Here is a 10732-nt window from a genome sequence, read left to right on the forward strand (position 1 = left end):
GACCGGCGTGAGCGGGGTTACCCTCCTCCGGGTCCATCTGTGCTCGCAGTTAACTGACTGGCAGTCGCAGCCAGATCAAAGACTCTCAGACTGGAGTCGTGTCAGTTTGCCCACTGCTGCAGACGCTGCAGGCTCCTCTCTGACAGCTGCTTGTCATGTCTCTGATCCCCTGTCACCAGGGGGAGGGAGGAGGGAGGACGGAGTGTCAGGGTAGGATAAAAAGTCAGTGGTGAAGCTTGTTTGGAAAGTTTGTTTGTTGTTCAGTTTTCATGTGACTGCTTTAGGATTGAGATCCCTAAATGTTTGGGTTCTGTGAACAGGTCACGGCCAGTTGTTGTTTTCATCCCACTGTGTTGATGCTGCTGATGTCCATATATTAGCATCAGTCAGAGGGACATGGATGAGATCATTAAAGACAGACCTGCCAAAGGCATGCTGGGTAAAGGAAGCCCCTAATTATGTTTTACTCTCCGACTAAACACACATGCAGCGATAATTCAGAAGATTGATTTACTGTTTGTGTAACGGAGATGTGCCATGAATTACAATGTGATTTATCACCAAGGCTGTAAGAATGGAGCTTTTCTTCTTTTTCAAGGATGGAAATATTGATGAAATGAGTAATTTGTTAGCACTGAAAACACTGGGAGAAGAGGATCGAGGAGATGGCAGAGGAAACATGAAACATCACATTATATCACAAGACTAAATGAGGGAGTGAGAGAGAGAGAGAGAGAGAGAGAGGCTTCTGAGAGTTTTCTTTTCATTCACCACAGGACAGGAACATGCATCGAGTGGTTCCCAGCGAGCCGTGTCCTGAGCTCAACTGTCCAGAGTCGGAGCAGATCACCTTGAATGACAGATGCTGTAAAGTCTGCAGAGGTAGGAGTCGTTCAACATCATTTAGAAGAAGAGAACGTCTCTGGACACATGAGGTTTATATAATATATGTGTATATATTGAAAAATAATAAACTGTATTGAATGAAAATAATTATTAATTGTCAAGCGTAAAATTGAAGTATTTATATAAAACTACTCTAGTTGCAGCCCATCTGTGGAGTCTTTGTGGTCCATTTGTTGTTTGATCCCCAGGCCAGGTTTTGGATCACTGACATACAGCAACTGCTACATCATGTCTGTGCATTTGCCAGTTTTCTAGTATGACAGTTAATGAATTAATATATTAATAAGTTAGACGTATTATTTATTTAAATTATTTTGAAGTACTTTTTGTAGATAGTATTTGTATTATAAGAAAAAGAGAATTTTTTACTGACCAAATTTAGACAAATGAAAAAAAGGTTTGTCAGTGCATAGATTCAAAAATGATTTCTTTGTACTTGTGAGTCTGATAAGTTTTTTTAAGTAAATGACAAATGTCACCTTGCCTACATAAATACAGTACCTTTATCTTTTATATCCACCTGTGTCTGTTTTAGAGTTTTTATATTAACCAAGGCAGGTGTGACTGTAAAAATGTAATAATTTAATTAAAAAAAACCCTTTTCATCCAGTAAAGACAGAGGGAAAGCTTTGTGATACTCTGACCCAATCCTTCCACACATCTATCACTCCTCTCCTCCGGGCCTTAACCTTTTCCTCCCTGCGTCTGCTGCAGGTCATGACTTCTGCTCAGAGGGCCACGGCTGTGTGGAGCACTCCGACTGTGTCAACCTGGAGGCAGGAGACTGCTGTGTGTGTAAGGACGGGTTTCGACCACTGAGAGAGGATAATGCTTACTGTGAAGGTGAGGCACGGCTCTGAATAACAATGCTTAACTTTTAGAACAGGTTTCTTTGCCCCCTGAGAGGGGGTTTGTAGTTGGTGTGTGTGTGTTGGTAAATGTGTGTGTAGAAGCTGCTGAAACCAAAGGATGAACTTTCCTGCTCTTTTCTTCCCCCTTTTTTCAAACTAAAAACTGTTAAAAGTCACTGTTGCTCTCCTGTTTGAACTCCTAACATAAACAAGATACTGTCGTACTGTTTCATACATTTCATAAATAAGTCTTATCATTAAGTCTTTAATAACAGGAGTCGTCCTTAATCAAAATAGCGACCTCTGGGAGAAATTATTAAAATGAAGTTTAGCACAACAGTGCTCAGCATTTGAAGTAAATACTGTAATTCCTAGATTAAAAAAAGCCAAATTCACAGCTAAATCATTCCCTAACCTAATGAAGTAAACGTAACCCAGCAGAAATATAATAAACCAAACACACATTGGAAAAAACCAAATGCAGCATACCATTACTGTGGTTAATCTGTACACTGGTGGATAATCCCTCACTGATGGAAGACCTTAATCCTCTCATTATTTATAGAGTGTTTTCTGACTAACGTTTCTATTCTCAGTTAGTTGATTAATTTGTGACAGAAAGTCTCGCTGGTTTACAGACCAGTCTGTGACCATATGTCGTCTCATCACCTTCATCACTAATGACCTGCACAGCATGATTACAGTTCTACATGGTTTCAGACAGAGTGTGTTTCTTTTCAAACCTGCACAGCGTGATTACAGTTTTACATGGTTTCAGACAGAGTGTGTTTCTCGTTTGAGCGATACATCGATTATCTTGCATTTTTGTGCAAACTAATAGTGTTTTAAGAAGCTGTCAGTTCAGTTCTGTTCTGTTTTTCTTTGACTGTACACTCCAAGCATCACATATTTTACACGACTTTACAGAAGGGAGCGGTAGTCTGGGTAATTAATCTTCGGGAGACTACGTGGTTGAAGATAGTATATCTTCTACAATAATAGGAAGTGATGCTGTACTCTGTAATCAGGTGGACAATAACAGTGATGCAGCCTGGGCTCCTTCAAAATATAATTCCACAAATAACAAATCCCTTTAATAATGATATACATGTATTAGTATAAATTCAATAAAAATACGTATATAAGTTAATGCATGAATTAGTCTTCACCACAGATTAATTCTGACAGCCTTTAAATTATTTTTCAAATCTCACTCGTGGTGTTGATGACCTTCCATCCTGTCTCAGCTCATTGGTTCTCTCCCACTTCTCTCATCAACCGATTTTTGTTTTGCCAACACAACCAGTCTGTGAATAAATAGATGATAAAACAGAACTAAAATTATATTACCTAATATTGTACAGTAATAACATTCATTCTGCTTTTTTTTTTTTTTTTTTTAAGAAAGCAAAACAACCACTCCAGAGCAACACTATTACTGCTCCAGGTTTATTACAGGTATTTGTGCACACAATTTAAATGCTCCTCCACTGCTGCTTTGGGTGTGAGCAATGAAGCAAATATAATAAGAGAGTTTGGTTCCAGCCATTACGATTAATCCAAAGAATCATTTTATTATTATTATAATTATTATTATTCGAGCCCTTCATTCTTTGTTTAATTTCTTTTTTGTACTTGAAATTTGCTAGCAGCCTAAGAATAGGCACAGAGCTGCCCCTGCCTCATCACCAGAGAGGCATTTGCCTCCAACAGCAACACTTCAGAGCCAGACTTTTCATCTGAAGAGCTGCCTGACTCTTGTATGAAATTGGATAGCGGTGTTTGTTGTGTTGGCACCAGGAGCTACACAGAGAAACTTGAAATTGACTCAATTTGCTGATGGAGTTCTCGCAAAAGCAATTGATTTTCCTCCGCGTCTGTGTAACTGCACATACCGTTTATGCGTGCACGCGTTTGTCCTGCAAGAACAATGGGAGAACAGAGGATCCTGGCAGTGGATGAGCAGGTTCTCTGCTCCATATAATCTGTGAATGTCCTCTGTGGCCAATGAGATAGGAAGATAAGTAAACTTCAATGGTGAGAAGTGATTCTGAAAAAAAAAATTCTGGTCGTGGGAAGAAAAAGAAAAGGGTGAAATGATAAAATGGAACAAGTAGAGAATTGTACACCCTTGTACTTTTTAAGGCACACACATTCACACACACACACTGTGGCTGTTGTAAGACATACATCCAGAGAAAAGAGCAGATCCAGATTCCAGCGCTCTAAACCGTTCCTGGGTCAGAGATGCTCAAAATAGCAGATGAGATCACTTTTGTGTAAATTTTTTATAGGAGCAGCAGCAGCAGCAGGGAAAAACCCGGGGGGATACTTGCCCTGTCTTTGTGTGTGTGTGTGTGTGTACAGTGTGTGTGTATAGGTGCATATCTGAGTGTGTCTGAGTTCTCAGCCCACACCCTGTACTCACAACACAGTCAAGGCGACGGTGTGTTTTACCACAGTACTTGCAAATATTAAAGGTGAAGAGGACAAAGGAGGTGGAAGTGGATAATTGACAGACGCTGTGATTGTCACTGAAATGAACACTCAGAACACAGCGGGCGCAGAGATGACAACTATTGTCTGCTTTGATATAATAAAAAAAATGGCCTATTTAAAAGAATACACTGTTAGAAATGCTTTTTACACTATGTTAAAAATGGAGCAAGTTAAAAATATACACTCTTTATTTAACCAGGTAAAGTCTTACAAGAGTTTCACAAGAACGTAGCAACGCACGAAACAAGACTTGAAACAAACGACCAATGGAAATAACACCTGAAAACGAAAAATGAAAATAGTGCTCATGAAATCAGAGCTTTCAAATTTATGTTGTTATGTTGATTTTAATGGCTAAATGATGATTTGATTTTTTGGCTAAATCAGGTATGTGCTTTTATTTTACTACTATTATTTCTAATGATATCTTGATGATGATGAACACTTTACCTAACCAATATTAAATGTATCTTATAGCTTGATAAAGAACATGTGCAGCAGATGTAAAAAGTCAAGCTTATTTGATCACAGGATAGAATCAGAACAAATATCGTGTGTGTGTGTGTGTGTGAATGTGTGAACAGAGAGCAGTCCGATTTCCGACTCGTCTTCTGTCTTCTGTAATGTCACCGGGGAGCAGCAGGCTAATTGGCACTGACTGAGGAGCGAGACCTGCTCTGAAACTCAATCATTGTCAGGATGAGTCCAGAGCCTCTGGGCTCCTCACCTGCTGGAGTCCTGACCCCTCAACACACACACACACACAGAGGCAGATGGATACACACACATGCCGAATGCCTGCGTGGATGTTTACACACACCTCACCTCTGTGACCACACACTGAAATGTCACCCAAAACAGACAATTCCAGCCTCATCCGACACAGAGCTCTTTGGTGTAAACAGTATTTTTATTCTGCTCAGCCAATATTCTGTAAATGCCACATTGTTGCCCCTGTGCTCCCTCTTCCAGATGGGATCACATTTTATTCATGGACTACTTCATGCTCCAGTGGGTCGTTCTAATGTCAACCACTGGTGGAATGTTAAAGATTCCCATCCTTATGTATGGCTAAGATAAATAATGACTTACAAATGCACTTAGCCTTTCATGAGATTTAATTCACTTAACAAGACGAAAACAATACGCCTCACAACTCACTGTAGCGAGAAAACACTATATTTTCATTCAGGGTGATGAAGAAACTGCGGAGGTTAAGAGGTGGAAGATGAGTTAAAAAAAAATCCACCTCAACATCTGAGCACATCTTACGACATCACACCTTTAACATACACTGATGCAAAAATAAATAAATGACCAAATGATAAATAAGGTCTTCTGTTGTCAGCCTTGTCTCCACCTCCCTGTTGTCAGTGCAGTCTGTGACCTGTGGTCTGTAGACTGAAGAGTGAAGACTGACGCTCCACTGAAAAATACAATCCAGGCTCATTTCTGAACATGAACGCAGCCACTGTTATCTATGCGAGACATCGGGTGTCGTTCGCCCGAAGCCTAATGGACCGCATTAGTGGGACATATGTGAGACGTCCACATGTGCGCACACACACACGTGCAGCTGTAATCAGCCTTAAACGATTCTCCCTTCGTAAATGCCTTCCACGCTGGCGGAGGCTTCGTCTTTTATCACCGTGAGCTTAAACGTCGCAGGTGAACCATTCATTTTCATACGTCAGACTTTAGAATTACACATATTCCAGTCTCCATGGTTTTTGATGATCTTGGGTGGATTTCCGTCATCTCTTTTCTCAATCTGCGGTAATTGTTTTGGTTTTGTTTTTTGCATTTATTTTTACATTTTGAATTTATTCCGGAATTTGATTGCTGTCTTAAACTAAAGCTTGCTGAGTCGGCTTTTTCAAACATACCTCATATTAAAATTGCAGGATTATCTTATGCTGTACTTGCAAAAATGATTCCGACCCAGGTTAATATTTATCCCGTAACCTAAATATTACATTTAGTTTTATTATTATTTCAATATGTTTATTTAAAGAGTTTATTTTAAAAATCTATAATTTCATATTATTACAATATTTTTCATATTCTGTTCTGTTATAGTTAAATAAGTGATGTCTTGGACAACAGCCTGGAGATTAGTTATTGGTTTGTAGAACATGACAGTGATGACAGTTGATTTATATATCTGTATATATATATACAGTATATATATATATATATATCACTATAAAAATGCACTGATTTACCATCAAAATTACATAAACTAGAAAAGAGCTCATTCCTAAAAAAACTTTTTTTTATGAAAGTTCAGTTGTGAAAGTTAGGGTTCATTTACAAACCAAAGTTTTATTTTCCAGCAGCTGTTACTCCAAATTTAACCCCACGACACAGCCATAAACCGTCTGCGTTGGCTGACATCTTCCAGCAGCCGTGATGAACCAGGGCCGACAGTGGAGATTATTTGCAGAGTGGTCTATGGTTTGGCCAGAGGCGGGAAAGGCTGTTTGTCACGCTGCCTTTTTTTACTCAGATTGCATTTAATTTTGGACATAGGGGAACTGGTTACTAAGGAACATCAGGCAATGTTTTGGCAAGACTGATGCTACTGCTATTTATTGAAATCCGTTTGTGTTCGTGAGCAGTTGGTGCTGGGATGGATGGAGTAGAAAAAAACACAAAAAGAAAAAAAAACAGAGGGATAAAGAGCAGGCTGCTGCTGGAATGACACTGGATTGGCCATCTTTGTGGACCATGCAGAAGGCAGAGGCAGTGTTATCTCCCCACACCCAGACTGTGGGGTGGTGCAGTATGAAACACCGATAGTGATGAAGGAGGTTTCCTGCTATTAGAAACTATGTGCAGCAGAGAGGGGATAAGCTGGCTGAATGACAGGAAAAAAAAAAAACATTTCCTCTGTAGGGATGTGAAGATACCTGGACATGTGTAGAGTATTACTGGTATTTATATCAGGTCTTCATACATAGACGGTCGTGTCCTGGATCCAAATAAACGCAGTACTACCGTGTACTACGTTTGAATCAGCTTCTGTAAAAGTACAGCTTTTGTTGCAGCATTTTCAATTTATCTGTTTGAAAGAAGAAAAGAAAAAGGGGACATGCTGAGAGGGTTACAGTTCTTGGAATAGAAGTTCATGGTCGTCACCATAGTTATCTCTATAGAAGGCTAAGAGTTGAATGGAAGGAATATGTACTGTGATGAAAAAATGTCATAATTGGCTGGTTGTCCTTCAGTATTCGGTATTTTTTTTATTCATTCTTTGGTCTCCGTTGAAAGTTCCAGGTTTAATTTATAGATCATGTCTGAGTAGTCGCCTGATTACACGGTGCTGTTGTCGACGTTTACTACCATCAAAATGACAGCAATGGTTGCTGACGACTTGGTGTCGACGGCGTCAACCGTTGATCTGCTACATTTGAAAATTGAAAACTTGAAAAAGAGTGTTCACATTCACCATTTTGTTTCCTCTCTTTTATTGAAATATATCACTAATTTACAAAGTGTCATTTATACAAAAATTCATACATAATAATTATTAAGGATCAATTTAGTCAATGGAGAATTTGCCCAATTTTTCTCAGTACTTTTCTTCAGTACTCTTCTGGCTTTTGTTTTTTTTTTTTCTCATTTGTTCATTTTTTCGGCTAACACGTATAGACATATTTACGTTTAACTTTCCAAGTATCTGTTCTTGACAACCTTTTGTACTGCACACACAGAGAGGGAAGAAAATGTAAATTATCTCCAGTGTGGAGCAGTGGTTCTAGCTACTGTGTGGCCGAGTCCACCAATTAAATCTGACTGTGTTCAGAAATCTTATTGATTCTTAATTTTGTACAGACGTTCGTCAGCCTCAGTGGATGCTGCTTTGATAAAAACGTCCGACATTTCCTCTAATTGTGTGTTTGTGTGGTTGTGCTTTTTAGAAACTCTAACCCAGGTAATTAGTGTCTGCAGACTTGTTTTTTTAGCTGACAGCAGGAAGTGAAAGGTCTCCCTTGTTGTGCATAAGGAGGATATTTTTAGGCTGATGAATACAAAAACGCTCACCTGCGGCTCGTAGGACTATCAGTTATTTGTCAGGTGTACAGGTGCGAAACCGCAGCCATTTTCTGTGATCTACGATGGTGTCGCACCAGTTTGACCCCGAGAACTTCATTCAGCGCTAAAAGCCGCCGCCGCCTCTTGACCCGCTGTCTTCTTTTCCTGCTGCGTCACGTGTTTCCGTGTGACAGGGCAATCAAGAAAATGGAGTGCGTTAATGGAGATGGTCATCCCCCTAATCCCTCCCGCACACGCGTGGGCCGCCACTCATCATCTCAACTCCTAACATATTGTGTTAGCGAGCATTAACTGCTGTCATTGCAGGTGGGATGGATGGAGTTTTCTAGTTGAAAGGCTGTTAATCATGGCAGCGCCGCAGAGAGCCAATCAGCCGTCACCTGAGACCCCCGCTCAAGGTTACTAATGAGACTGCAGAGGAAAAGCGTTTTTTATTTTTTTTATCTTACTTTATATTTCTGACTGCCTTCTCCTTTACTTACTTTATATTTCTGACTGCCTTCTCTTCACTCCTGACATTTAAATATCTCCCCGCAAGAATTAATATTTTAAAGTTGTTTTTCCCCCCTCCTACTGCCTTTTGTTTTTTCTCTCCTACTCTGTACCTGCCCTTTCCTGTCCACCCTCCTCCTGCCCAGCTCTGTCGTTCCTGCCTTGTTATCTTCTCTTTCTGCACTCTGCCTCAACTCTTCTTTTTTTCTCTCTGGCACTAAAATATGACTCTGTGCCACTTCTTTTTTTACCTGCACTCATGCCTGCCCCTCTGTGAACTCCACATTTTCTTCTTGGCCACTCTGCATCACCCTCCTTCTGTTCTCACTTCCTCTTTCTCTCACAGTCAGTCAGTTTTTAATAAGCTTTATTTGGTTAGTGAAGGACACCGGTACTTTCATAGGTGGTTGGCAGTAAAGAGTTTGAATAGCTGGAGGCATTGAGTGTTGATGGATTGGTGAAAGGCAGGAGAACAAGGAAACATGAATGCCAGAGATGGATGCAGGTGCTTAGCTCTTAGTTTGTTCGTCGGTGGGCGGGGCTCCACCCAAGGACGTGCGAGCACTGTGAATGCCAATGCAAATCTTCTGAAATTCAATATCAAGAGCTCTCCGTGAAGGCTTCTGGCATGGAAAATATTCAGGGGTGAATGTCCTCATGCGCGCTCACCAGGGCTGAATGCAGTGAATGAATAATAAAGTGATAAAGTCAAGGACTACGAGGAGGGCTTCAAAAATTGCTTACATTTAACCTGTGATACCAGAAGGAATAAGGAACATGGAACAAGGAGCCGGTTGGTAAAGTTTGACTTGAATTTACATTGAGTTGCATGTGGTTGCATCACATCATCAGGATTATTTTGGTTGTTTTTTTTCCCCCTTGGCAGTGCTGTGCATCTCCTCTCTGATAGTTTGGCTACACCCCAAGAATAGCTGTTACTACGGCAACAGCCAATATGTTTCCAAATACGGACTCGGGAGAAATTAATAAAAAAAACCAAAAGACAATTTAAAAAGAAAAATAGATGCAGTCACTGATGTTTAATTACTCATTACACAGATAATAAACGTCAAAGTAAACAAGCGAACAGACCAGTGGGATCTGGTCTAATGTCCTCTCATCTAAATTTGTCAGATTACATTTCAATTAAAGATGAAATCACAGGTAATGAAATGTTTGCCAACATATTTTAATATAAATTACTAAAGACAATCAAGTTACAAATATAAATAGCGTGTCATCAAAAAGTGTTGTAGCACAGCTAACTTCTGTGCTACAACAGACATCAACAGACATCATGTGCAGTCACAGTAGCAGGCACAGAGGCATTAAATAGTCACTGAAAGACACTTTGGACTTAATATACCATTTTCTCTCTGTTTCAGATGAGTGGATTTCTTGCTAACCAATATAACAACATCTATTCAGTAAATAAACAGACATCATGTGCAGTCACAGTAGCATTGATGCTAAGTAGGACTTTCTGGCCTGCCTTACACATCTGCCTTGTACACAGAGGTTCTGAGTTTGAGCTGCAGAGGAACCACGTGTTATGGCGCCTCCTGTGGCAGCCTGTGTGGGTTGAAAACTCACACTGTGAATTTCTCTATAATGGGACAATTGTTATATTTGGCAAGTACAAATCTAACCCCAGCATTAGCTGTCATTATTTCACAGTTAATTATGGATACCTTTCCTGAGATCATGAGACTAAGATTAAGCGCCCTTACTGGAACCTGGAAAAATAATAATGAGATTTTGACACAAGAACTAGCTGAGTGTTATTGAACAGCTGTTTGAACTCTGGATGGAAAGAGATATTGTATTAAAGTTTTATTGATTTTTGGTTGTATTATTAAAGCAAAAATACATCAAATATATGTATATGCATTTAAGATAGAATTCATAAAAATTATTTGTTGGTC

The 10732-nt window shown here is 39.7% G+C and overlaps 1 protein-coding gene across 1 annotated transcript in view; it reads left to right on the plus strand.

The window, feature by feature from the left end:
• The window catches only part of nell2a (neural EGFL like 2a), a 67320-nt gene that overhangs the window by 22806 nt on the left and 33782 nt on the right, over nt 1-10732 (plus strand). Inside the window, exons 11-12 of the mRNA XM_008312274.3 lie at nt 777-882; nt 1621-1749. Coding sequence (XP_008310496.1) covers nt 777-882; nt 1621-1749 — 235 coding nt within the window. The remainder of the gene's footprint in view (nt 1-776; nt 883-1620; nt 1750-10732) is intronic.

The sequence above is a fragment of the Cynoglossus semilaevis genome, chromosome 6 (genome assembly GCF_000523025.1).
Source record: "Cynoglossus semilaevis isolate Cse_v1.0 chromosome 6, Cse_v1.0, whole genome shotgun sequence".
Lineage (NCBI taxonomy): Eukaryota > Metazoa > Chordata > Actinopteri > Pleuronectiformes > Cynoglossidae > Cynoglossus > Cynoglossus semilaevis.